The sequence below is a fragment of the Parambassis ranga genome, chromosome 1, assembly GCF_900634625.1.
Source record: "Parambassis ranga chromosome 1, fParRan2.1, whole genome shotgun sequence".
Lineage (NCBI taxonomy): Eukaryota > Metazoa > Chordata > Actinopteri > Ambassidae > Parambassis > Parambassis ranga.
In genome coordinates, this window is record NC_041022.1 from 3,105,287 (window position 1) to 3,132,966 (window position 27,680).

At 45.0% G+C, this 27,680-nt stretch overlaps 3 protein-coding genes and 1 non-coding gene across 5 annotated transcripts; 2 read left to right on the forward strand and 2 right to left on the reverse strand.

Annotated features, from left to right (window-relative positions):
- Window positions 1-339: 339 nt before the first annotated feature.
- Window positions 340-9,390, reverse strand: ppp1r12c (protein phosphatase 1, regulatory subunit 12C). Of its 2 annotated transcripts, none has more exons than XM_028407205.1 (20): window positions 9,031-9,390; window positions 8,091-8,265; window positions 7,889-8,019; window positions 7,399-7,517; window positions 6,691-6,850; window positions 6,454-6,598; window positions 6,260-6,334; window positions 6,096-6,175; window positions 5,875-5,987; window positions 5,720-5,787; window positions 5,261-5,406; window positions 5,094-5,181; window positions 4,544-4,661; window positions 3,323-3,438; window positions 3,004-3,056; window positions 2,855-2,894; window positions 2,384-2,497; window positions 2,032-2,082; window positions 1,860-1,910; window positions 340-1,370 (listed from the first exon to the last, which is right to left on the reverse strand). In XM_028407205.1, exons 1-20 carry the CDS (start codon window positions 9,237-9,239, stop codon window positions 1,284-1,286), a joined length of 2,139 nt encoding a protein of 712 aa, XP_028263006.1. In that variant the 5' UTR covers window positions 9,240-9,390; the 3' UTR covers window positions 340-1,283. The 2 variants fall into 2 exon arrangements, with proteins under 2 accessions (XP_028263006.1, XP_028263093.1); XM_028407292.1 differs by having other exon boundaries at window positions 2,393-2,497; window positions 9,031-9,239.
- Window positions 9,391-10,270: 880 nt separating this feature from the next.
- LOC114437094 (nicotinate-nucleotide pyrophosphorylase [carboxylating]-like) lies at window positions 10,271-13,731 on the forward strand. Its single transcript, XM_028407547.1, has 5 exons — window positions 10,271-10,425; window positions 10,748-11,001; window positions 11,929-12,239; window positions 12,345-12,476; window positions 13,156-13,731. The coding sequence occupies exons 2-5, from the start codon at window positions 10,749-10,751 to the stop codon at window positions 13,387-13,389; spliced, it is 930 nt and encodes a 309-aa protein (XP_028263348.1). The 5' UTR covers window positions 10,271-10,425; window position 10,748; the 3' UTR covers window positions 13,390-13,731.
- A 929-nt stretch (window positions 13,732-14,660) lies between these two features.
- LOC114438053 (integrin alpha-M) lies at window positions 14,661-26,912 on the forward strand. The gene is made up of 31 exons (XM_028409096.1): window positions 14,661-14,812; window positions 16,746-16,869; window positions 16,999-17,090; window positions 17,161-17,240; window positions 17,318-17,438; window positions 17,519-17,649; window positions 17,730-17,872; window positions 17,945-18,095; window positions 18,169-18,298; window positions 18,383-18,456; window positions 19,682-19,799; window positions 19,872-20,014; window positions 20,227-20,373; window positions 20,457-20,654; window positions 20,896-21,026; window positions 21,206-21,363; window positions 21,452-21,612; window positions 21,701-21,817; window positions 21,977-22,047; window positions 22,137-22,278; window positions 23,592-23,687; window positions 23,786-23,865; window positions 23,948-24,028; window positions 24,135-24,210; window positions 24,504-24,611; window positions 24,695-24,736; window positions 24,838-24,960; window positions 25,379-25,492; window positions 25,575-25,619; window positions 25,697-25,807; window positions 25,900-26,912. The coding sequence occupies exons 1-31, from the start codon at window positions 14,764-14,766 to the stop codon at window positions 26,137-26,139; spliced, it is 3,597 nt and encodes a 1,198-aa protein (XP_028264897.1). The 5' UTR covers window positions 14,661-14,763; the 3' UTR covers window positions 26,140-26,912.
- trnat-ugu (transfer RNA threonine (anticodon UGU)) lies at window positions 19,028-19,101 on the reverse strand. The gene has a single exon. It is a non-coding gene; the product is annotated as a tRNA-Thr (tRNA).
- Window positions 26,913-27,680: the final 768 nt, after the last annotated feature.

The window sequence follows — 27,680 nt, forward strand, 5'->3', positions numbered from 1 at the left end:
CACGGCTGGAGGCTTATCTGACGTTTATTGTGTGTCTGTAAGAGTTTGTCTTTTTTGTGTGTCCGCCACACAACTGTCCTCACAGCTCGGTGCCTGGTTCCAAGCTGTCGGTCCCTCTGAGACACAGGTTCCCACATTTCCTCCCATATTCCAAAATGTGTGTGTGTGTGGCTCTTTTGCCCTTTGACCCTGTTACAGGACGGAGCAGGTTAGGACACTGAAAGGATGGATAAGTGGAGCTCATCAGCACTCTCTGGTGGACAGACTGTGTCACAGCAACATTATTATCAGGTTAGTATAAACCCAACATGAAAAATAATCAATAACATGATAATGAAGTTGAATTTTAAACAGAAAGAAGCTTCAGATTTTAATCATTTTTGCCCATAATGTATTTTATACTTAACAGTGTACGCTGCCAAAGCAGAGTAGAAATATTACGTACAAATGTGTGTGGAAGGCACAGCATCAAAGTACAGTTTGACATGCTTTTTTTCTGAGTAAACATTCAGAGGCTGACCCATCTGTCCGTCACAGGGTGAACACTTTCGCTGCTTTCAGGAGCATCCAGGTAAAATACAGTACTAACAGTTGGAGCTGGCCTCCTGAAGGACCTCACACCTGTAACATGTCGTGTAAACGGTCCCTCTGAACATTGGCTGTCGCTGACGTCCCTACATTTAAAGAGCACCGCTGCGTCGGCGCGTCACAGGGACAGACAGCTCCTGTACATAAATATACACCTTAAATATACATTCAGAGGAGCAGGGAGGGAGGAGCATGCACGTTTTGGTCCACCTGTTACAGCAGAAAGCATCGACCCACAACTCGTCCTGAGATACAACACTGACCGACTTTCCACCACCCCCCCCCCTGTGAATAGACATGCAAAGACTGGGGCAGGTTTTTGGCACGTTGAAGTCTTTTTTTTTTTTCCTGTTTTCCTATCTAAAACATGAGTGTAGGCTCCCACTGTGCATGGCTTAAAGTCTCTCAATTTATACAAAGTATCACTGGAGCGAAGCACATGAAAATATTCCAGTTAAAAAAAAAAAAAAAAAAATACGACAATAAAAACTGAATATAAAATCGGGACGTGAGCAGGAACGTCCCTTCGGTCCACAGGAGGTGCAGTTCAGCATCTTATACAGTAGATCTGCCAAAACATAAGAGGCCCAAACCAAGGCGGCGACCCTGAAACCTACACAGAGCTCCAGACGTGTTAAAAGTGTCTCTGAATAAATCATCCATCCTGTAATACTGCCGTTTCTTTCTCTCCAGATTCATCTGGAGAGTTTGCTGATGACTCGAATGAGAGCGGCGTTCTCGTCCTTCAGCCTCTGGTTGTCTGCTTTGAGGTCCCCCAGAACCTAAACACACAGACACACACACAGTGTGTTTGATTATTTGTTTGAAAGACACTGTATAAACCTTCTGACGGTCTTTGAATGCATCAGATCTAAGGTTTGCAGTAAAAGTTTCTGCAGTCAGTCAGTTTTACGAATGTTCTTGAATGCATCATATGTAGTGAATGAGCCTCACTGTCAGATTCACTGGAGATAAAATGACACGCAACAGCCATAAAATGTCATTAACGATTGATCGATATGACTGTAAATGATCCCTTACTGTACATAGAGCAACTCGGAAATCATGTTACTCTGAAAAAACAAATGATATTGATGATTCTAATGACCAAAAATCCCTGCTGACAGAGGATTTCAGGGAAGACTGAGTCACTAACAGCTGTGTGATCTGACATGTTTGAGCTCTCTGTACTTGTAGTGGAGCTTTGTGTTGTGTTCACAGCTTCAGGACTTTGTTCTGGAGTTCAGTAGATAAGAACTGTTGAGTCGTACCTTCAGCTCGTCCTCCAGTTCCACTGCTTTCCTCTGGAGGGCCAGCTTCTCCTGTGGAACAGAACAGTGAGAGTAACGCTGTGAACAGCCTCTCTGACGCTTCACTCACTCTCTCAGTCTAATAAGAATCATGAAACAGAACAAATCCTTCACAATAAAAGAGCAGACTCACAAATCTCTCCAGCTCCAGCAGGGCCGGTCTGTCTGTGGCGCTCTCCTGACTCTGCCAAAAACAAATCAGTGTTAATTCATCAAATTAAACACAGAACTGAGAAACTACACAACTGCTGTGATAAATATAAACAGACTCATTTCAAAATAAGATGCCACAACAAGCAGGTTCAGGTTCAGACACGTGTTTGGAGAGACGACGTGGTGCGACTGAAACTGTCGGCAACAACACAACCTCCTTTTTAAACACACACAGGCGCAGAGATACACACACACACACACACACACACAGGCACAGAGGAACATACACAGACACACACACAGACAGTTAAAGGTCAGAGGCAGCAGCAAACCTGCCGAACCTGTCGGAGTCTCTCCAGCTCCACTTTATTCTGGCTGAGCAGCAGCTCCATCTCCTGCAGCTTCTCCTTCATGGCCAGGTTCTCCTGCAGCACCTGGATGTACAGCTAGAGAGGGACACACACAGACACACACACACAGTGTCAGTGTGCAACAATGTGAAGATGCTGAAGATAAAAGAACGTGAATACACCCTCTGCTGGAATGTGAACAGAGAGATGAACCTGTAGAAATTTAAAAGGATCTGAAACAGACTGTGTGTGTGTGTGTGTGAGAGAGAGAGTGTGTGTGTGTGTGTTTTATGCTTCAGTCTATCAGATTTCTGCTCACTTCTCTCTCAGAGCCAGTTGGTTTAGTGCAGATATTTCTCACTTTCAGCCCTCAGGAGTGTTTTGTGTGTGTGTGTGTGTGTGTGTTTTGTGTGTGTGTGTGTGTGTGTGTGGGTGTGTGGGTCAGACACGTACCGCTCTGTAGTCTGCAGATGAGTCTCCCAGCTGACTCCCACTGCAGAGACACACAAGAGACTTTTCAAACTTCCCCTTTAACAAATGCCACAGACACTCAGAGGGTCAAAACTAATCAACTTAATAAAAACGAATCAAGCTGAGCTCACGTGGAGGTGCTGTTACTGTGTGTGTCCTCCAGACGAGCCTCTTCATCGTCATTCTGAAAAACAAGATGGTTGACATCAAACATCATGTAAACACAGTCCAGTGCTCCTGTGTTCGTAATGTTATTCCTAATCTACTCATTTAAATCTGAACATTTTAGAAAACACAACTTGTAGTTTCCTCTTTCCAGTCTCTGGTTGCATCATAACAAAGAGGAAGTGCTGGCTGCCCTCTGCCTGCCGTCAGCCTCACATGTTGCTGCAGAAACAGTGGAATTATTTGAATTTCTCTGCTGAACTCAGCAGCGAAGATGATTCTTACTTCTGCTTCGACCTGAACGATGCCGGTGGAGCGTCTCTCCCTCCTCACTCTCCTCCTGTCCTTCACCCCCAGACGTTTATCTCCCTCCGTCTCCACCTGCTTCACCGGATCCGTGTCTGAAACACACAGCAGAAAACACACGGATGGAAAAAAACAAGCCTGAACTCAGACAGGAGCAGGAAAACAGGGAAAAGAAATGGCTGCGGTGTCCCAAACTGCAACTCCCAGAATGCACGGGGGGGAGTCATTCAAGTGAGGTTTAACTCATAGGGAGCTGTGATCACTCATGTTGTGTAGTCTGTGTAAATGATGACACAGACACACACACACACACGTCTAAATATTCAGAAGCTGGAGTTGTTTCCAAATCAAACCTCGTGTCAACACAGGAGCCATCTTATCTGTATCAGCGGCCTCTCTGCATGTCCAGACCTGAACGCAGTGAGTTCTGAAGAAAATACGAGCTAAACGTTTGAGCAGTGAGACTGAGTGAGTTCCCTCATGATGTCAGTCAGGGGCCGGGGGGTGGTGGTGGTGGTGGTGGTGGCGGGGGTTGGGGTTTAGATCTGAGAATGTACACAGCCCACTGAGAGGTGTGTGTGAAGGGTGGATACACACACACTGAAGCAGCAGTAGCCTTTAGCACATGTGAGAAAACCACACTTCCCCTGAAAGACACTGTGCTGACGAGCCCTCCGCCCACACGATACTCCACGCATCTTGTTTTTGTTTGGCTGCATTTAGAGTAAACTGAAGACTCCGACCACAAGATGAGTGAGACCGGCACCACCGATACCGGCCTCCTTACGGGAGGAGGCTGCATTTTTTTTTCATGTGTGTGTTCTTTTTACAGCGCAATCAGGGCTCAGGGCTAACACAAGACTACACACAACACGTCAGTATGTGGTTTAACTTGGCATTTTCACAGCCTCTACACACCAGCTTCTCCTCTGCCTTCACTTCAAACATATTTGAGGATATTTTGTCATGTGACTGCTGGTCACATGTGAGTCAATCATGGCCTCCTGGTTGTGCTGAGGAGTGCAGAATGTTTTTTTTTCTTGTTTGTGTTTTGCTGATGTTTGTTTTTCACTTTTAGATTTAGCTGCATTTTCGGAAACCCTGTTCATAGTTTCTGGGTGTGATCATTGATTTGGGCGCTGAAACCGTTCAGACATCTGTTGTTTGTTTATTAGACTATAACGCGTTCTCCTCACTCACCCCTTTCAGCAGGCGTAACTGTGACGATGGGGCTGACGGGCTGGATGTTGCGAGGTGGAGCATCAGCAGCTTTACCCACATTCTTCTCAGCCTCTTTCAGATCAGTCAGAGTCACACCCTGCCAGCAAAAAACACAACAAATAAAAAGTACTCAGAGACCTTATGTCACCTCCAGGCCTCCCTCAGCCTCATCAGGTATTTATGCAGTGTGATGCTGGAACAAAGAGTTTAAACACCCTGTAAAAGGACTCTGTTTGTTCACATGATTCATTACTAACACAGAATGACTGTTATACCAGTTAAGTGACAGTCAGTCAGTCAGTAAAGGTAAACAGTGTTGGGTTCTAACAGTCACATGAGGATTCTGCCTACACACACACACACACAGTGAACTAATAACTCTGTGTCCAGGTCAATACATGGAAAGACACACAAGGTGATGTCTGTAAATGAGGCTAAATGACTGTGTTGGTTTGTGTTGTGGTCGTGCACACAGCTTCTCTTCACACACAAAAAAATCAATAAATGTAATCGGGTTGTGTTATTGTACCTGTGTGGAGCGGCGAGACTGCCGCATCAGGCGAGAGCGAGCTTTCCTCTGAGACTCCGACTCTTCATCTCTAACAGGAGCCTGAAACCTACACACACACACACTGCGTCATGTATCTGCGGTACATCACTACACTGCTGCTGAATATTCCACCGTCTGTTTCTCACTTGCGTCGGTCCGTGCTGGGAGTGTTTGGACTCTCGCCTGCAGGGTCTCTTGTCTGAGGAGTCGGCTGGACTCTGGCAGTGCGGCTCGCCTTGTCCTGCTCCTTCTCCCCCTCCTCCTCTTCCTCTTTCTCCTTCTCCTCTGGTGTCTGAACAGATTAGGAGCAATCATATATATGTATAATAATGTTCTCGGTCATTCATAGTTCTGAATCTCTGCAGCTATGATCATCCAAAGAAGCATCATGGCGGCTGAAAGGAATTCTTGGCCGCTGACTGGATGAACCATCTGTCGCAAACAAGGACTGAGAATCGTTGAGGCTAGCTAGTAGCAGTTAGCATGTTGTTGTTCTTGTGAGGAAAATATAAGCAAAAATTTTGTCCATTTTTTTTAAATCAATGTTTGAAGAAGTATCATATTTTCAAGGGACATCAGATGGTCCGATGCTTCTGGATTCTTACCTTGTCTGCTGGACTGACTGTGGATGTGGTCACACTCTCGGTGTCTGGACTGGACAGGGTGGAGCTTTCTGGAAAAAAAAAAAAAAGACAATCAGGAATCAGGGCAAAGACACAGATTTACAGTGAGTGATGTCCTCATGTCCAGACTGGTTTACCGGGGCTGCTCTCCTTCTCCTCGCTCAGCTCCAGGCCTCCTGAGACGCCCCTCTCTTTAGACTGGTCCTGCACCGTCATCTTTTCTTTACTGCTCATCCTGCACACTGAGCTCCTAAAAAAAAAAAAGACAGGCAGGGGTTTTACTGATGGATCTGTGATTATGTGAAATAGGAACCAGTTCACAGATAAATTGTAGGATGAGTGAAATTAGGATTTGAACCTCCGCCGCTTGTTTTGTGCGTTCGCAGCGTTGGAGCCTGGCTGGTTTTGCCTGTCCAATATGGACCGCTCATTGCGCCACTGAGAGAGAAACAGAAACACCGTGAGAGTGACCAAAGCTCTGAGCTGGAACTCAGAGGTGTATTAAAACAAACAGTCTCTCACGTTGGCTTGTTTTTGCGACAGCTCCTGCAGGAGCTCTCCAACACTTTCATCTGCGACGTCAAACGGCGTCTGTCCCTGCAAAGTTCATGTCAGAGAACTAAAATTAAACATCACATTAAAAGCAAACTTTAAAGAATAAAACATGTTAAAGTGTGACGTGACGGGAGAAGTTTTCATTATTTTCCGCGCCTCACCGCGTTGCTGCGAGCCTCCATATTGCACAGTTGCTCAGCCAGAATGCAGCAGGCCTCCTCCTGACCCCAGTGTGCGGCAGCATGGAGAGGCGTCCAGCCATCGAAGTCTACCGCCGACACATCCAGCCCGCACTGACACAGTATCCTGGAAGATCAAGAACAGAAAGCAATCGGACCCTGATCCGGAGACACATTCATCCACACAGTGTCGGTACAGAGCAGGTCAGAGATATTCACTTCAGGGCTTCTAGGTAGCCTTTGGCTGCGGCCACGTGCAGAGGAGACGCTCCCGTCTTCGGGTGTCTGACGTCGGCTGGTGCGCCTTCAGTCAGCCAGGCCCGGGCGTCTGTCATGATCTGTTCCTCCTCCAGTCGCTTAGCTGCCTCTAAATCCACACCTGGACAAAGAAATAAGTTATCAGTGTCCATATTTAGAAGACAAGGTTTAAACGTTTATGCTTATGCTGGCGTTAAGGAAGGCTTGTCCTAACATGTCCTAACCACTCAGCTCTGTAATATCGCCTGCTGTCAAGTTGGACATTTTAACATGGAGGTCTGTGGGGACTGACTCATTTTTAGAGCCAGCCTCTTGTGGTCAATAGAGGAACTGCTGTTTTTTTGGCACCTCCAGGGTGTTCATTTTTCATCCCTGGATCAACATGTCATAGCGACTACGTTTATGTCTTTATTAAACCGTCTCCAGTCTGTAAACATAAAATTATATTCCACTATTATTGAGGATGCTCCAAACATAATAAATCAATATTATTATTGAATTGAACAGTAGCAGATATGTACATCTAAGCAGGCCCGAAACACTGGCAGCAAAAAGGTAAACACTCATTAGATAAACATGGAGGTAGAGGAAGAAGAAATGGGAACAGAACAACGACAAAGAGACGAACGAGGAGGTGAGGCTTTGATCACCATCAAGACCATCGCTCACCCTGTCTCCTGGTGTACTCCTGAAGAAGGGACTCAGTCGTCTCATCCAGAGCAATGTCCACAGGAACGTCGCCATCACAGTTCACGGCAGAAAGGGACGCACCTCTCTGCAAAAGGAAACTAAACAAAACAAACAGTGTGAGTCTATTCTCTTCTTTAAATGAGGAACGCCTAATCCCATCATGTTATCTGAGGTGTAGGTACACTGAAGGTGAGGTCAAGAGGCACAACTCAGTGACAGAGAACTACAGATTGTGGGAAATAAAGAGCATCATCTTTTAAATCGTCTGAGCTGCATGCACTTGTGTGCCAGCCCACTCATGCTTTAGCTGGCTTGTTGTCCTGCCAAGCACGACAACAATGTTAGTATTGTTGAATGCAGAAATACCCTGGCACCCACGCTGCACCGCTCTGACGTCCACACACTGTCAAAGACTGCTGTTGTGCACAGCTGTTACGCTGCTCTGACTGTTGATGCAAAAATTACACACCCAGCAATGTCCGGGTGGCCGCAGGAGGCAGCAACATGCAGCGGCGTCCAGCCCTCGCTGTCGACCTGGTTCACTTTGGCGCCGTGCTCCAACAGGAAGGTTATAATCTCCATGCTGCCATCGATGCAGGCCTGTGAGGGGGACCAAAAATGTCATCAGCTGGTACCGTCACTGAAACCTCAGCAGGAGGGTTCTCCCTCACCTGGTGCAAAGCTGTGATTCCATCTGCATTGGAACAGTTGATGACTTCCACTGCCTCCTCCCCATTCCTCCTACTGCTCTCTTTGGCCTCCTCCAGCATCACCTGGGCCTCCTCGGTGTCCCCGCTGGCGCAAGCAGCCAGGAACTCTGCGGCCCGGTCAAACCTCACCCTCTTCCTGAAGACAGAGCACACAGGAAAACGTTACAAAAACATCCACCGGTCTCTTTCTTAATACTTCCTGACAGCTCTGTCACTTCTGTTTGCAAACATTGGCCAATCATTTTCACATAGGGATTATTTTCAGCTGCGGATTGATACATATTCAGTCCTCCCTAGTAGGAGGATGGTGTATTGGACCGAACCGGCTGACGTGTGTTTTCTGGACAGCTGTGGACCCGACGTTGACAACACCAAGAACCTCTTTACTGTGATTTTTAAGCTGAATATCTTTGTCCTTAGTCCTTCTGTCATCATAATTACTGACGTTGTATCACCAATAATCACACCGATTGATCATTTGTCACACATACTGTCATATTAAACCGCACATCAATTAGCTAGAGGCTATATCTTAGCTTTAAATGAGATAATCAATGCTTGGATTATCAGCAGGAATACACTTAGACCGCATATGTTATGGCTGAATACCTGTAAACACAGTTTGCACGATAAAAGATATGACAGATTACCGGAGACTCTGCTTGCTAGCTAGCTAACACGTAGCCAAGAAATATTGGCGTTAAAGATGTGCACAGACAACAATAAATATACATCAACAGCTTCATTAAACAAGTGTTGTTATTAGAAAGCTGAGTTGTGAGGGTTTTTTTGTTGTTCCGTCCCGAACCCACGCACAACACCCTCCTTTAGCATTAAGCTAAGCTAGCAGGGTGCTAGCCCCGGGCGGCAGTGTAAAACAGTCAGGAGCCCGTTTCCTCACCGTCGTCTGAGGCTCGGGCTGGACTCATCTCTGCCCGCAGATAGTGGCTGTTCCTTCGGCGGTTCGCAGAGCTCGGCCTCGGAATCCGCTGCTCCGTCCCCGGCGTTGCCTCGCCGCGTCCGCCTGGGCACGTCCGACGCTTTGTCGGTGCAGGACCCGGCCCATCGCTTTAACTGCTCCCGCCGCTTGGTCCTCGCCGCGTCTCCCATTTATTTTATCCGAGGAGGGCCGTGTTTTTAAAAATAAAACACCCAGTGGCAGGGGCAGACACACCCTCCATGTGTGTGCTTTCACTTCCTGGTTCTCGCTCGCCGCTCCGCTCAAGATCTGGAGGCAACGGCACAGTCGGCTCGTGTACGCGACTGGGCAGCGGGAGTGCGTACGTTGCGGAATTACGTCACAGGCGCTTTTTAGTATTTGAAGGGGGGAAACGCAAAAATAACTCACAGACAGCTGCACTTCCTGCTATTATACTGTCTGAAACTCTTTCTTTAAAATAGAACCAGTGACCGACAACTTCTCAGGCTTTCTGATAAGGTTTTAGATAAGGGATTTATTTATTTATTATTATTATATTATGTATAAAGGTATTCTTATTAGCCTACCTTGAAGTACTACTAAAGAACTCAATTGACATTTATTTGTCAGTATAAAAATACTAAGTTGGACTTGACTGATAAGTTCAATGCAGACAAGGTAAAAGTAGTCCCCTCCTGCATTCACACACTGCAGTGATTGTTAAGCAGAACCCCTCTTTGTAGAAGTCAGCCTCTTGGACCTCCACAAAGTGATCCACAGCAGCGAGGATGTTAAAATGGCCTCCCCGCCCTTTTAGAGGAAGAGGTATCAGTGTGAGGGTGTGAATCATGTGATCAGTGGTTGGGCAATGGTGGACTTGTTGATTTCCTCCTGCAGCTGTCTGATATCAGTGTAGTCGGCCCCAGTAACATCACCCTGACACAGACCTCACTGAGTCAGAGACTCTCTCCAGGCCGTGGTTAGACGTGGTGGAGTCTTAATCATGGTTACAAACTGCTGCAGAACTCTCTGAAGGATCCACCTCAGAAACCAAAGATTGTCTCTGTCAGGGAGTTTCAGGACATGCTGAAGCTCAAGCTGACCTCTTGGTGATTGGGAGTTTGATCTTGTCATGGATCTTGTCAGCGGCCTACCCCCCCCCCATCTATCACTTATCCTCTGTTCATTTCTCCAAGCGTGCACTCTGGCCTCAGTCTCCCGTGAAAACAATCAATAAGCCTCTGTGCTGCTAACTCATGGCTAGCTTGTAAACATTCCTACATGGACACAGGGTCAAATTCCACGTCACATTTTCCCTGCTGTTCTATGTGCTCAGCTCCAACACTCAGCGGTCTGTGACTAGGAGAAGAGGACAGGGTAAGTGTGAAGACCTCTTGTGTTTCTTCTAACAGATCCGATCAGATCCTGTGAATAGTTAGAATGAATAGTCATATTGATATTCAGTGCGTGTGATAGAATGGTAGCGTCTTCAGTGGAGGCCGGCACAAGTCTAAAATCTGCTTTGTCAGTGTGCAGTTATTTAACTACTCTTCTGGAAAAAGAGAAACAGCAATTAAACCATAAAATCTCTAAATCACAAAGTTAAAAAAAAGGAAGCACCAGTAAAGTTTCATTTCTCATTTTTACATCAATTGGAACAATACATTTCCTATATATTTACATAAACTTTGTGGAACAGAATGCCTCCACCGGAACACCCAGCAGCCCACTCAATCCCACGCCACGCCCTGACCCGGCTGGCACAAGAGTGGCTGGCAGAGGACACGCCGAACTTTGACCCCGCAGCAGTGTGCGTGGGATCGCAGGATGTGGAGGCGTGGCTGCTGTGTAAAACACCTCGTTCCCTTCTGGCAGGGGTCCCCTTCTTCACGGCGGTGTTCATGGAGGTCGGCTGCACCGTGAACTGGATTTACCAGGAGGGAGCTGAGATCGGTGGGCATCGCAAAGTGTCTGAAACGTTACATACATACATCCAGATCCAAATTAGGAACATTATATTAGTCTATTACATTCATTTTTAATGGTGTTACACACATTAAGATTAGGATTAAGATTAATAATCCCTGTAGGGAAATGAGGTTGTTGTAGAAGCAGGGTACAATAAATAAATAAAGACACATATGTACATAAACAAAGCGCCAAAACAGTGTGACGTGCACCAGGTCAGGAACAGGAAGTCTGACGGCAGACGGCAGGAATGACGTCCTGTTCATCCATATGAGAAGATGCATGGACTGTAAATAAAGATGGATAAACCCTCCTACAGGGTTCAGTTTGATACTCACTAGTGCATCTCCAACATGTCCTCCAACCAAAAACCGCTGTTTGTTGTTTATGCTGTTGGACATATGGACGTATTGCCCAACATACAACATTTTGTTTATGCTAACAGAACACATGATTGTGTTGTCCAATCACCGACCACGGAGCAGAGAGAGCCGCAGATGTTGTTGTACATTCGGTACGGCTGACTTTTACTCAGAGTCCAGGGTTCGGGTCCCACAGGTGCTGCAGCTGTTTAGTTTCCTCCAGCTGTTACATTTTGTGCTATGTAACTTACAGGATCCAGGGTAAAGGACTCAGTAAATCATCTTAAAAATCAACCAATCAAATTGAATTGGAAAAAGAAACCTTTGACTTACAGCACAGATACATTTACCATGCTAGCATCCTGCTAATGGATGCTGATTGGTCAGTTGACATCACATGTGATGATGACAGGAGATCCTTCCTTGGTGACAGCTGCAGATATAAATCTCCATAGAGGTTCTGCTGCTACCTCCTGCATTCAATATAAAATGGAGGATCCTGATAATCAGTGACATCACTGCAGTTTCTGACCGGTCTTCCATTTCACAGGTCCGGATGCTGTCACGCTGACAGCTGTGGTCAGAGGCCCAGCGAGCGCCCTCCTCCTCGGGGAAAGGCCTGCTCTCAACTGCCTGGCGCGGGCCTCAGGGATCGCCACTCGCTGTTCTCAGCTCCAGGCGAAGGCGAAGGCGGAAGGCTGGCATGGAGAAGTGGCTGGCACACGCAAGACCACCCCAGGCTTTCGTCTGGTGGAGAAGTACGCCATGCTGGTGGGCGGTGTGTCCACACACAGGCAGGACTTGAGTGGGATGGTGATGCTGAAGGACAACCACGTGTGGGCATCAGGAAGTATCACTGAGGTTAGAGAACACGGAATCTTTTATTTTCAAAACGAAGGTCTGTAAACGAAGAGTGAAGGTAACAGAGAGGTTCACAAAACTTTACACCCTGTGTGTTACTGACAGGCAGTGAGAGCTGCTCGCTCTGTGTGCGGCTTCAGCAGTAAGATCGAGGTGGAGTGTCGTTCCACAGAGGAGGGCCGAGAGGCAGCCAGAGCAGGAGCAGACATCGTCATGTTGGACAACTTTCAATCTCAGGTACAGCTCCACTAACATGGAGGAGGTGGGGTTCATGTCCTTTACTGCAGCCAGCCACCAGGGGCCCATGCAGATGTTTTGGCCTGTGGACAGCTGTCATGCCATGGTTTGTGTACAGTATCAGCTCTAAACATGAAGCAGATGAGCCGCAGAGACGTGCAGTTAGCACCCCGTGCCTCAGGATCACATGCTCGATGTTGCCTTGCACTGTTCTGTTTACATTATTTGTTTGTATTGCATCAAGTGTCAAACCCATGACGATGTTTAGATCACACATTCAGAAGACAGTCAGAGGGAACATTTTCCTATCAGAGGTCGATCTCTCAAAGCGGTAGTTGTGAAATATCTCACATCCTCCTGCCTGTTTCTCCGGGTGCCAAGTCAGAAAATGTTCTGTTCTGTAGGCCAGGTTGAAGCTGTGTGTCACTGTGAGGCAGAATGAACATTTTCACTTAAGCTCCAGGGGGATTTATGTGGTAGCTTGTCATGTAAAGTCACTTAATAACACTATTAGATTCAGTAAGCTGTTCAGTGTTTTGCTAAATTAGCAGCAGTTTCTCTGTGTTAGCAGGCAGGCTAGCTCCTCCTCTGTTCACACATTGGCAGTAAACATTGATGGAACCTGTAATGAAACATAAACCAGGTCCTTTCCTGCTTTCGTCTTGTCCCTGACCTGCAGGAGCTCCGCGCTGCAGCTGGTGCACTGAAGGCCGAGTTCCCAGCTCTCCTCATTGAAGCCAGTGGCGGAGTCACCCCAGAGAACATCACTCTGTATTTCTCCCCCTGTGTGGACATCATTTCCATGGGCTGCGTGACACAGGGGTGCCCCGTGGTGGACTTCTCTCTGAAGGTTCAGAAGCCTGCAGAATGCTCGGGGACGTGTGTCGTACCCGAGGCCCTCACAAAGAGTTAAAAAAAAAAACTTGAGACACCTTCTGATCAGAGGTCAATCATTTCTATGAACCTAGACACTGAAACTAGACACTGTGAAGCAGAATGAACAGAGGAGCCAGTCACACTGAACAACCCCTGCTAACCCGCTCAAGAGGGATCACTTCCAAGTTGTGTTAAAATGTCGACACACTGCATCCTCAGTTTTAAAAAGTGAAACACTGTCACTGTTCAGATCTGCATTAAATGACTTTGTGGTGGTTTTGGTGGAGTGGAACTTTAAAAAGTTGGTTTGGTAACAACCATCGTCGTAACGTTAGCATTATTAAATTATCTTTAATAAATCTGATAAATCACAACAACATTTATGTTTTTTAGCTTTGCTTTGATCTATACTAACTCTAATGTTGGTATGAGCTGTGGAGAGAGAGAGTAAAGCACAAGTAATATGCTACTGTTAGCTACTTTAGCTACATCATGCTAATGGGGCAGGAACTATACAAACATTTTACTCAAACAGCCACATGAGGCTGAAAAATCAACAAGTGTGTAAAACTGCACTTTCTTAAGAGTCCACTAGGGGCTGCCTTCAAAAGTGAGTCATTCCTCGTGGACCTCTAAAAAACATGTTTACAGCCACGGTTTGGATTAACCAGGAGTTTAGGTGGACTCAGAGGCTGCCTGCATTGAAACGGCCACAGGGGCGTCCACATTGGTTTACAGACTGTGGTTAACCCCAAAACCCGTTTTCAGTTGAATATGTATTTATGTTGTGCTTTGCAACATTTCTTTAACCCTTTTAAGGCAGCAGAGTTTCATACACGCCGCATAGGTTCCTCATTTATCATCTGACAGAAATACCTTTCTTTATTACTATGCAAGTTGCAGCTCTTAACCACAATTTGTATAATAGACAGCAGGTTTATTTTAAGATGTTAAATCAAGAAAATATATTATTCTTTACTTATTCGTTACAATAAATGGAGCAATGATCCCAGAGACTCCACTCAGACGTCATAAAAAGAGGACAATCACTCTCACTTTGTTCAGCTTCATCTTCTTTTGTTGTCAGAAAAAGTCCAGAGCGAACATGCTTGAAGTCACTTTGCTCTAAGACCTTCTGAAGAACTTAAGAGGTCCAAGTGTGTCCGAGTCTTCATCAGCTTCACTCTGACTTTTCAGAAAACAACAGAAAGTGTTTTTCAAGTGAAAAACAACAGGATTTAGGATGTGCCAATAAAAAGGGGAAGCATGGCGGAAGTCAGACTTTCTGCTCACAGAGCTTTGCAGAAGTGTCACAACCACCTGTAAGAGAAACGCCCTCATTGTAAGTAGCACACAGGAAGCGCTGCTCGACACTTCATCTCTGACAGAAGCGCCCGCCTCGTCGTGAAGGATGCACGGGCTGCCTGCCACCTGCCTGCTCACCTACTTGGTGACTGCTGGTAAGATCTAAGACTTTGTAGCATTTCAGGTCATTTAAGGAAAAATATGGTCAGGCGCATATGATTTATATTAGTGGAGTGAAGAAGTGAGTTTAATGTAAGACGCTACACAAAAGATCAGTGACTCCTCAGACTGAGCCAGGATGAGGTCTGACCACAAAGTCACAATTTGAATTTGTGTATTTTTTTTTTATATAATTTTTTCCGCTCTAAAGGTAAAAAAAACTGAACATAAAGTTAGTAAATTCGACACAGAACGCTCCACTGACAAAACAAAAGCAGAGGAATGTTTCAGTGTTCTGTTCAGTTTATTTATCGTTTGTCTCAGTGTGTTTGGTAGGTGTGTTTTTTGAAGAGGACTTTCTTTGTGTTGTTGCTGCACATGTTGCCTGTTTAATGATAGTTAGTGTCTGCACAGTTCAGTCAAGCCGAGGAATCAGATGAAGATATGAAAGGAAATTAAACAGTCGGTTCCCCCCATTTCAGCTTTTATGTTATAAAGAGGAAGTCCGTCAATTTTACACAAGAAACTCTGCTCACAGCACGTTTCACTGTATACAAGGAACAAAAGTCTGGAATGAAAAATGCACAAACTCCTGGTTGTTTAGAGGTTTTATGTGTAATATAAATGAAGGTACATGAATCAATCGGTTTTTTAATCAACAGCAAATCCAATCAGGGGAGTTAAGTCAGAGCTAACTGTCTGAACCCTGCTTGCTTCCTACAGTTAGCACTACCAACATACAGTCTGCCAGCCTCCCTACAGCCAGCATGACTGATGATACAAACACGTGGACTGTGTCCAACAACACAGAGGTTGCCAATAAATGATCTGTCATACAAATCAATGGGCCTAACTCCCAGCCTGGCAGAAGAGCATTTAGCTAGCTAGCTGTAGCTACATGGAGCTGATCATTTGTGAAAAGCTACACGGATGATCAGCCCAGATCGGCCCTGGGAGTGGAGATGAAGTTAGGATACTCTGTGCTGTGTTTGGGATTATTGTAGAACGTAGAGTCAACGGTACGGAAGGGTTTTGTTCAACAGGATCAGCTTCACTAATGAACATCACTTTAAGATGTCTGAAGCTTGAATAGAAGAACAAAAACTACTGCTCCACTATCAACCAACATCACCATGTTGATGAAGATTCTCAGTCATCCAGGTCATCATTATACGTAGAGAAGATTGAAGCAAGGCATCTGGACTTGTAGAGTTTTCTTGAAGACGTTTCGCTGCTCATCCAAGCAGCTTCATCAGTTCTAACTGTTTGGTGGGGAAACATGGTTTATATGTGGTTACAGACCTCAGTGGGTGGGTCTGGGTAAAAAAACGTAAAAAAAAACTTAAAAACAATAGCACTAAATGTTTCCATACTTCATCACAGGTAAGTATGGAAACATTTAGGGCTGTTTTTTTAAGTTTTTTACCCAGACCCACCCACATAGGTCTGTAACCACATATAAACCATGTTTCCCCACCAAACAGTTAGAACTGATGAAGCTGCTTGGATGAGCAGCGAAACGTCTTCAAGAAAACTCTACAAGTCCAGACGCCTTGCTTCAATCTTCTCTACGTAAACATCACCATGCCACCACCACCACCAGGTTTACCACTCTGACCTCTTCTACATCATACCTCATACCATTACATAATTTGTGGTCCGGTTTAATCACTAGTTTTTTTTAAATTACTCACGAGCGCGGTGTTTCTGGTGTTATTTGTGTCATGGCACAGTGAGCTTGTGTTATCCACAGATCTTATCTCAAACATTTAAACACATCACACTGCAGGAACAGGAAAAGCTAACACGAGCATCATGATGTTATGTGTTCATGTAAAGAATATTTCTCTGTCTGCTGAGAGTCTTATCAAAGTTAGAAGCTCGCGTACTCATCCACTCGAGCAGAACTTTACAGATGTTTCTCCACAGCTGCAGTCGTCCCCGTGTCTTTGGCCTTCTACATTGATGTGACAAAACCCATCATCCACACTGGTGACAGGGACGATTTCTATGGGTACAAAGTGCTTCAGTTCCAATCCGGCGATAAGAAAGGGTAAGTCTGCTTCATTCAGGCTTCAGAGGCTCAGCCGTGGTTTAACAAATGAATTTACGTAACGCAACAGTGTCAGCCAGCTTGCTGTGCTGCTCGTACCAGTTTTACTGACAAACTCGCGGTCCACAGGATCATCGTCACTGCGCCTCTGCGGCTGAATGGGTCTGGAGGAATATGCAACCCTGGCCTTGACCAACCCAACCAGTGTTTCCAACCTAAAGGTACTCAACATCACATATTCCACTAATACTGAAACACAACTGCTGTACTAATCCAGGGCTTCTGTCACAGAGAACCCCCTGTCCAACACAACAGTCACCAAACACCTTGGCTTGTCCATAGCTGCAGACTCCACAGACTCTCAGACCACTGTAAGAAAATCCTCCTCTGTGACACGTCTGCAATGCAAATCAACGTTTTTACTTTTGTTTCACCTCTTTCTCTTTAGTTTCATGTTTGCAGTCCAAGTGTTGCCCATGAATGTCATGGGAACTCCTATCTGAACAGCATCTGTTACAACATCACAGACGAGCTGCAGCAGCTCTCCACCTTTACCCCCGCCTTCCAGAGTAAAAACACAGAAATGCCTCTCATATATACATATAAATATATAGTACAGATCATCACTCAGTGTTTGAATTGTTTTCAGAATGCACAAGCAAGACCGTGGACCTCGTCTTTCTGTTTGATGGATCTGGCAGTATGACTGAAGATGAGTTCTATAAAAACAAAGAGTTCATAGTGGATATAATGAAAAGCCTGAAGAACTCATCAATCAAGGTCACAGCGCTAACAACACATCTATAAAACACATCCATGTATTACTGAAGTTAAATAAAATGAATGATATTATGTTTCAGTTTGCAGCAGTTCAGTTCTCCACAAACTACAGAAAGGTGTTTAACTTCACTGAATACGAAGCTGGTACTGCTCATGACAAACTGATGACAGAACCGCACATGAAGGATCTCACCAACACACACAAAGCCCTCAAATATGTGCTGTGAGTTCAGTCGGTCAAACACTCAGATGTACTGGTGTTCTTGTAAGATTTATAAACTTCGATTTGTTTCAGGGAGGAAATCTTTGACAGCCCCGATGCAGGCGCCTCTCCTGATGCTACTAAAGTTCTGGTGCTGATCACAGATGGAGATCCCAGCGATCGGGACAGGGACAACATCATTAAAAGATACAATGAGAAGAACATCATTCGCTTTGTCATTGCGGTGAGCTGTGTGTGTTTGGGTTGGAGCTGTAAGTACTGACAACAGACTGCTGACACCAAACCTTTGGTTTCAGGTAAAAAACGTCAACTTGAAGCGTTTTGAGACCATCGCCTCAAAGCCTGAAAACGCCTTCAAAATCGAGAACTATGACGGACTAACTGGAGTGTTGGAAAACTTTCAAAAAAAGATCTTCAAGATGGAAGGTGGTGTTCAGTTTTCGTCTCTTGTTCTGATCAGTGATCCCGTTGCAGCCGTGTCATGTGTCTCCATGTCGTGTCATGTTTTAGGTGTTGTAGGGGCTCTGGCAGGAAACCTGACAAACGAAATGGCTCAGTCTGGATTCAGTGCGGTCTTCCATAAGGTGAGTAATCTATAAGTCTTTACACAGACTTCTTGCACTTGCACTCCCCCCTCTTTTGGCGGAGTTTTTGCGGACTGTTATGGCACCATAGAAATAGCTTGGTTCTTAATAAATTATAACATCCTAGCACAAATTAATTTGATCACAATGTATATATATATATATATATATATATATATATAAAATTATGTATATCGTTCCTGTTTTTTTTTTTTACTCCTTGTGGATCGTATTTATTACACTTTAACACTTTCCTTTGTTATGAGCTCTGTCTTTAAGCTGTGTGTGTGTCCCTGTCTGTGATTTGCTGCGATTAGTTGTGTTTTCAACGCCAGCCTGAACTGAACCGTTGGATCCTCCCACAGACTCAGAGTAGCGCTTCAGAAACCAGTGTGTGACATCATGGAAGCTTCGTCCAAAGTTTTCTACTGTCAACAGTTGAACTGTGACGAGAACACAATCACACAGAGACACACATGGCACCTGCATGTGTTTGTTTTAGGCATAGAAGACTTGAAATGCAACAAAAACACAGACACTTTATCAATCCCCTAGGGGAAATTCAGGACAAAGGCACTGCTGGGATTCGAACCCAGGATCTCCTGTTTACAAGACAGGCGCTTTGACCAGCTAAGCCACAGCACCTTGAGGTACCTGCCTCTGTAGCTGTAGGAAAGGATCCAACCGATGCTTCCTGTTCAACCCAAGGTTGTGCTGCTGAACTCTAAGAAATGAAGCGATCACTTTTAAATGTTAGCATCCACTGCAGGTTGCTATAGGCGACAGGAGCCGCCCCCACAGACCAGATTACTCATTTAACCACTGCTTGAAAAAAACCTTTATGACTACACAGTAAATGAAAAATGATCATTTCCTTGTTAACAGCCAACATGATGCAAAGCCCTGATATGTAAGTGTGAAAAACAGAAATGTGTGAAGAAAAAAAAAAAACTCGACAGCACGTGACCCAAAGCACCATCTTATCTACCAAAGATGGCAGAAGCTGTATGGAGGCTCAGACATTTCAACCTCCTTAACCCTACAGCCAGAAAAAACACATATCTGAAGGCCAAGTCCCAATATCAAGAGTTGACTGGCTGCCAAAAAGAATGCACGTCACGTCCTTCTAAACATATCAGGGACGCTTTATACTGTGGATGTCGTGGTTTTTGGAAGCCTAGCTGCTGTCCTGTCACCTGGACCTGACCGGACTTCTCTGTCACAGGACACCTTGATTCTGGGCTCTGTGGGATCAAACAGTTGGCGAGGCTCCCTACAGGAACATCGAGGAACGACGGAAACCCAGATCGAAGATCCAGAGATGGAGATGGATTCCTACATGGGTAAAGTCATCTCTACACAGAAAGATTTTTTTTTTGTGAACAGATTTTGACATGCACGGCTTGCTGTCGCAGGTTATTCTGTTTCTGTTGGACAGAAGAACCAGGTTCCTTTATATTTCACGGGTGCACCAAGGTTCAACCACACAGGACAGGTTCTACTTTTCAAGCACGACGGCATTAACTGGACCAGAGCCCAGAGAATAAAGGACGGCCAGGTGAGTGACCTACATTTTACTCATTACATGTGCGTTGCCTGGCAGACATGCAAATTTCTTGTGTTGCATGTGTCTTATCTGCACGGTGTTTGCATGCACGGCACATTTCTGTGGTTACAGGAACAAAACCAGAACATCCTTTTTTGTCGTCCTGTTTTTTTTGCGTCGTGCTTGATGAACAATAACCTAATCTTTTGTCTCAAACTTTTCAGATCGGTTCCTACTTTGGTGCAGAACTGTGCTCAGTAGATATTAACTCCGATGATGACACTGACTTCCTGCTGGTCGGAGCGCCGCTGTTCTATCAGCCTCAGCAGAAGAAAGAAGGCCGCATCTACATCTACACGCTGACTAATGAGGTGGGCTGTGACACCATTCAGATATTGGAATACACACCGACAGTTAATACCTCTGGGTAATCATTGACCCTCATCTCCCATAGGTACAACTGCAAAGCGTACTGAACGTGACGGCACCATCCACCGGCAGATTTGGCACCAGTATATCCAGTCTTAAAGACCTGAATGGAGATGGACTCAGAGACGTTGCTGTTGGAGCTCCATTCGAGGATGATAACAGAGGGGTGGTGTACATCTACCTCGGAGACAGACACAGAGGGATACGCAGCACCTTCAGCCAGGTGAACAAGGCAGAGAGCGTGATGGTGCGGGCTATGGGGTGCCGGTGGAGCTTCAGTTTAGGTAGACAGTTTCTGAGAACTGAGTGTCATCAGTGATTATAAACACAAGCTGGTTCTTGGTGGTTGGCAGGTTTGAGCATATCTGAAAGTGCTTGATGAGTGGAACTTTAACCACAGAGCTACACTGAATTTAGTCAGAGTTGAATGAGACATTCTTCTGTCAATCATTTTGTTGTTGCAGAGGATCGAAGGAGAGGCAGTACAGTCTGGTATCAGATTCTTTGGACAGGCCATTGATGGAAGCATGGACCTTGAAGACGACAGACTCCCAGACATTGTGGTTGGATCACAGGGCACAGCTGTGGTCCTAAGGTATGACACTGTATGGACCCACACGGTTTTGACCTCTAGGTTGCAGCTTTTAAGAGAGACTGTGCACATTTTTTCTGAAATGAGGCCATTCTTGTTCCAATCTATTGATTCTCAATCATCATCTGATACAATGTTAGTGTACCATCCAACTAACTAATCATCTGTAATCTGTCTTTCAGGTCCAAGCCTGTTATAAATGTCGTCGCTCGCATGTCTTTCCAACCTAGACAGATCAGCACTGAGAAACTCTACTGCCCAGGCAACGCCAATGAAAAACTCCCAATGGTTACCATAGAAATCTGCTTTAATATGAATGAGGCAACAAAGAGCGACTCCGGTAGGGAGTCCACTGGATTCATTCATAGAGCGGCTGAGTCAGATCCTGTCAGTGCATCATTTTAATCCTGCCTTGTGCCTTTGAGCAGAAGCCATCGGACTGAACATCACGTACATGCTCAACGTGGATCCGATGAGACAGACAAACCGAGGGTTCTTCAACCAAACTGACAAGACACCCAGGAACCTGACTTCTACCTATGAACTGATAAATAATGAAACATGCTTCAAATACCCCATTTTCATGCCGGTATGAAGATTAATTAACAGTATTTACAACCATGTGTATGGTTCACCTGTAAATATTTATATTGTATTATTCTAATATTTGTCTGCAGAAATGTGTGAAAGACACGCTGTCACCGGTCACTATTAAACTACAGTTTTTCCAACCTGACAAGACGACGGCCGATGCTGTCCTGAACGAGGACAACAATGTGGAGGCTTTTATTGAGGTATGAGTGACACCACAAATAATGAATATACAGATATTTATGGGTACATGTGGTGCTTTGTCTTCTAAATGTGTCATCTATTTGTGTCAACGTGTCAATTGTATGCCTCTTCCATATCTGTACATGATGTGTATGTTTCATTTTGACGTTGTTTTTTAGGTTCCCTTTGAAAAGCAGTGCAGGAAAAATGACACCTGTATTGCTGAGCTTGAGGTGGATTTCAACTTCACGTGAGTTCATCTGTCAATCACCGCACACGTTTACATAACATTAACATCACATGACCGCATGTAAGAAGTGCTCTCTTTTCTCTCTGTAGGGTTTCCACATTAGTGGTGACGGAAAATAAGTACTTCAACATAACAGCCAGACTGGCCAATCACGGCGACGACTCGTACAACACCAACCTCACCATGTACTATCCTCCAGGCATTTCCTTCTCCAGGATGACTCTCATAGAGGTGAATCAAACTGCTACACTTTTGATTCCAGCATGGTGACGCAGTGGTAGGCCAGACAGTGCCACCACACAGACCCCTGATCCAGGACATTTTGTAGACCCCGTTCACACTGGAGAAAGTCAGCCCAGCTAGAGTAGGATTGAATCCAGATAGCCTTCAAGCTGGATACGTTCAGACCTATTTTCAAATCTGGCTATCACACATGCATGTTTATTCCTTTGTAGCCACGTCGAAGATAAACTCGGGGCAAAGCTGTCGTAGTTGTTTACATACGGCTTTTGGACACTGTCCCCGTGAACCTGGAGGTATGATGCCGCTGCGTTCAGACCTGAGCCAGATTTGAACCAACCTGGGTAGATCCACCTCCAAGAGGTGGATTGAAATCAATCCGGGTATGTCCAGATTCTGTTGTTCAAACTCAGAAAAAAAAACTATATGGATATATCCAGATACAGCCCGAATCCCGCTCTAGCCAGATTGATTTCCTCAGTGTGAACAGGGTCTGAGTGACACACCAGCACATTGGCACAGAACTGGTATCTCTCAAGAACGTGTCCATGCAGTAAGTCCAACTCAAATTCAAAAGAAGTCAAGACACAAGCTGCCAGGTTTGAGCTGGATCCTGAGAAACTTCCACAGCAGTTTGTAAGCATGGATGAGACTTGGGTCCATTACTTCCCACCACCAGGCACAAAGAACACACCAAAGACTCAGTCTCCAAGTCAGTGGACAGTGTGACTGTACGGAATCTGGAGCTGTGCATCCACAAGTAAAGTTAAACACTCGGCCACACAAAGAAAAAAACTGATCTGAAAGGGTCTTAGGAAAGACGGAGAGGCCCCAGCCACCTTTTTATCAGCACACTGATGGCTCTGCAGTCACATTCTGCACACATTACAACCGCAGCAGCAAAAGGAGAACAAAGGTCATAATAAAACAGAGAAGTGATGCAAAACAGCAGTAAACCACACGTTGCTGGCATCAGGTTCTTAATATATCTCTGGTTCTTAATGATATTTTGTACTACTCTCAGACTTTGAATGAACTGCAAATCGCCTTTTCACAGCACTGCAGGTCTTATTAGGATGTTTGTCACCAAAGGCTCAGAGGAAACAGATGAGACTCTTTGGTAGAGTTGAAACCAGCACAGGATGTGCTGTTTGTCAGAGGTGTGACTTCAAACTGTGAAGCACTGTGAAGACAATCGCACAAAGCCTAAAAAGACCAACAAGCCAAAAAACTGGAGTTAAAGCTCTTTCACCACAGGGTCCCGCAGGGTCTCAGTCTGCTGCTTTTTGTTTGTCTTAAAACAGTTCACAAGGCCGACGCTCCACGACTGCCGGGATCAAGAAGCTCTCGACAAAACGATCTGTGGCGTCAGCCATCCTGTGTATCGCAGAGGATCCTCTGTGAGTCAAACCACAACCAGATACCCAACAGGCCGACAAGTTTCAGCAGCTCTCGGAAACGTCAGATCTAACAGGGCTGTCTGTTTTTTCTCTTGAAGGCAACCTTTAACATTTCTTTCTATGTCACGAGTAACAACGAGTGGAACGACACAATCTCAATGGCTATTGCAGGAAAAAGGTACAGGTCCTCTGCATTAAACCCGGACAAAGCAAAAATAAATGTTGTTTGTGTCAATGACAAAAGTCTTCTTCATCCACAGTGATAACTCACCCCCCACCAGGAACATCACAGTGACCAAATCTATCCCTGTGCAATATGAAATCAAAATGGCAATAACAGTGTAAGTGTCTCACACACACACACAACACGCTGTGTACGTGTTAATCCAGCTGTGAGTTGTGTGTCCGGCAGCTCTCAGCAGGTTGTGACCCGCTCTCTCTTTTCAGGAGCGAAGACTCCACCTCGTATCTGAACTTCACATCAGACGATGTGGCGCCTAAACAGCTGATCACAACGTACAGGGTGAGGCGGCTCACTGAGTCTGATCCCTGCATCCTGTTTCAGCTGAAGATGCATTCACGGAGATCATGCCACTAGAGGGCAGCACTGTGCATGATAAAGGGATTAGGAATTTCGTTTTAATCTCAAACTATTCATTCAGATTGCCAGTTTACTACCAGTTTGAAAAGCAGAAGTTTCACATTTTTTTTCACGTGAACACACTTTATTTTTACCACTGAGAAATGAAGGGGGCGCCAACCTCTTCATCACTTCAGTCGTCCTGAAATGTTTTGACTCCTGCTGTCTCTTTACAGATAGATAACACTGGGTTTAAGGACTTTCCTGCCAATGTGTCCCTGTTCTTTACAACTAACCTGGAATATAACTTTGAGATGAACAACCATCGTGTCTCTGTCCAGAAGGTGATTTATTTTGAGGTTTTGTTTTTTCTGCTGCTGTGTGACCTTCATCGCTTCGTCACTGACCTTCATCTTATTTCTTATAGAACAAAACTCAGTGCAGAGTTAACAAGCACCTGAAGTCTGAGGTCAGTACAACTTCGCCTGAACATGACAGTCAGCTGTCAATCCTTGAATAACAGTCACCTCCTGTTGTGTGTATGTGTGTGTGTGTGTGTGTGTGTGGCAGCACTGCTCATCAGAAAACTGCCAAGCCGTGGTGTGCGACACTTTAAACCTGGACAGACATGAAGGTGTGGAGATCACACTGACAGGAGATGTTCAGTTTAGAGACCTGGAAAAGTACGCAAAGGTAGGCGGCAAAATACAGACACACAAGACACAGAGAACACACAGAGAGAACACACACAACACAATGAGAGAACACACACAACAAAGAGAACACACACAACACACAGAGAACACACAGTGAGAACACACACAACACACACACAACACAGAGAACACACACAACAGAGAACACACACAACACACAGAGAACACAGAGAGAACACATACAACACAGAGAGAACACAGAGAACACACAGAGAACACATACAACACAGAACACACACAACACAGAGAGAACACACAGAGAACACACACAACACACACAGAGAACACACAACACACAAAGAACACACACAACACACAGAGAACACACAGGTTTGGTTCTGCTGGCTCCAGCCCTTGGTTGCAGCACATATTGCAGTAAAGTCATTTCTCTACAGAACATCCATTTTCTGAATCGATACAGCGGAGAGAGCGCCAAGGTGACGTTTCAAAGCAAGATGGTGGTCACCTACGATGAGCAGCGGTACATGTTGGCCTCCCAGAAACACGAGGTGAGTTGGATCGGACTGAAGCCGTTTGATAGATTCTGTTCTTTCCAGTGAAGCTTAATTCATTCCACATGTTTCCCGTCAGAAAAAAGATGGCGGCACTCCAGAGAACAACCCGACCATGAAAACGGTAAATTCATTTTCTACTCCACACTACAGACAGATCCTGCTTTAAAAGGTCTAAACCGCACGTCTTCCTGCCGACAGGCTGACGTCCGGGTTGAGTTCACAATCCTCCCTGACAAACTGCTGATCATTGTAACGGGAACTGGACTCGGAGTATTGCTCCTGATCATCCTCACCATCATCCTGTGTAAGGTCAGTGTCGGGTTCGTCTGCGGCTCTGAGCGGTCTGTGGCTGCATTACGGCCGTTTTGTTCTAATGTTTCTTTTTGTGTGTCCGTCACAAGATGGGATGCTTCAAGAGAAAAACGATGCAGTATTATCAAGAGCAGGAGGAGGAAGCAGAAGAAGAAGCAGCGCTCCAAGCCAGCACTGCCGCCGCCGCCACCGCCGCTACGTCTGGATCCACCAACGGCAACGAGGAGAAGGAAAAACTGCTCGGTGCTGCTGAAGCAAATGGCAGCACGACACCTGCTGTGACACAGGAGGAGGAGGAGGAAGCACTAACTGTCAGCGTGGCTTCTTAAACTCTCCATTTTCACCACACCACAGGAAATGTGCAGTGTTCATTAACACATTCAGTGCCATCTTTGTCGCCACTGAATGTGTTATGAGCCACCATTAGCAGTACCAGTTCATCACAACACATTCTTTAGCGTTAGCAGCTAGCAGTCTTAAAGTTTTGTAGACCCTTATAAAGTGCTTCCACACTGCATCATGTGTGTTGCAGTGGAAAAAATGAGCATCAGTTCATTAGCAGTATGTAACGTCGTCCATTGCATGGATGGTGAAGAGCAACAGGGGACCGGAGCATCACGGCCTGTCCTGCAAATATAATGACCTGTTTAACTTATGTAACATATGACCTGTGTGTTTTATTATAAATAACAGTTTATTTAACAAATTATGCTAAAATGACCGGCAGCCATCTTGGATCAGACATTCCAGTTTAGCAGTTTAAATGGCACAGTATACATTTTTTCCCTCAGCAGAGGTTGGAGGTCAGGAAAAAGGTCATAAACCCAAAGACCGAGCATAAAACCAGGTACGTACGTCACAGTGAAGGAGCTTCTCATCGGACTACAATCAGCCCTCCGGTCTGTGAGGATCCATCCGATCCTGGTTGTGTTCGTAGGCAAAAGGCCCTCCATCCTTTAAACACCCATCTCCTTCCTTCAGCTCTCGGTTAAAGCAGCTTGTTTACATTTTATACTGTAACGTTAGTTTATGCTGGTAGTTTTGAGCGAGCAGTTTCACTTGTATAAAACCTGATTGTATGTTTAAATATTTGTTACTGTGATAAACTGTGTAGTGATTTCAGGTGTCGTACGATCGATTCGACAAAACTGACAATATCAAAAAGAGCCAGGATTATCACTGAGAAAATATTCTATATTATAACATCCCTCTGAATCAGGGAACATCTTTGTAGAGAATTAAGGTTTAAATGGAGACGTCACATCTCCTCCCACTGTAGTTGTATTTTGTTTTTAGTAGTTAAAGGTCCCGCTTTGTGTTGTTCTGTGCAATACTGTCTATAAATGTGTCTGAACTTCTATATCCAGTATGTAATTTTGGACCATTTTGCTGAATAAATGACCAAGTATAACACTTGTTTCATTTGTGTGCTCGGGTTCTGTTTGTCTACCAGTGTTAATTTTGGCAGCAATTTCTGATTTAGTTTTTATTTTAGTGTTGTGACTAAAATGTCATTTGATTTTAGTCACATTTTAGTCTATTTTTAACTTTTAGTCTAGTTTTAGTCGACTAAATATCATAGAATTTTAGTCGACTAAATCTGCCGTGGATTTAGTCGACTAAAATTCTATGATATATATTTTTTCATGAAATAATTAAGGTTTGAAACACCTCTTTATTTAATTGCTATGATCTTTTCACAAAAGAACCAGTGAACAGTGAGCTGCTCTCCCTGAATACACTGTTCAGTCATGACCTTCTTCATGAATCCTCCATAACTACAGCAAAACACTTCAGTGCACATGCTGTAAAACCATCAGCAGCGGTGTCTTCATTTATAGATTTTGTCACGTGTATCTTTGAACGGAAG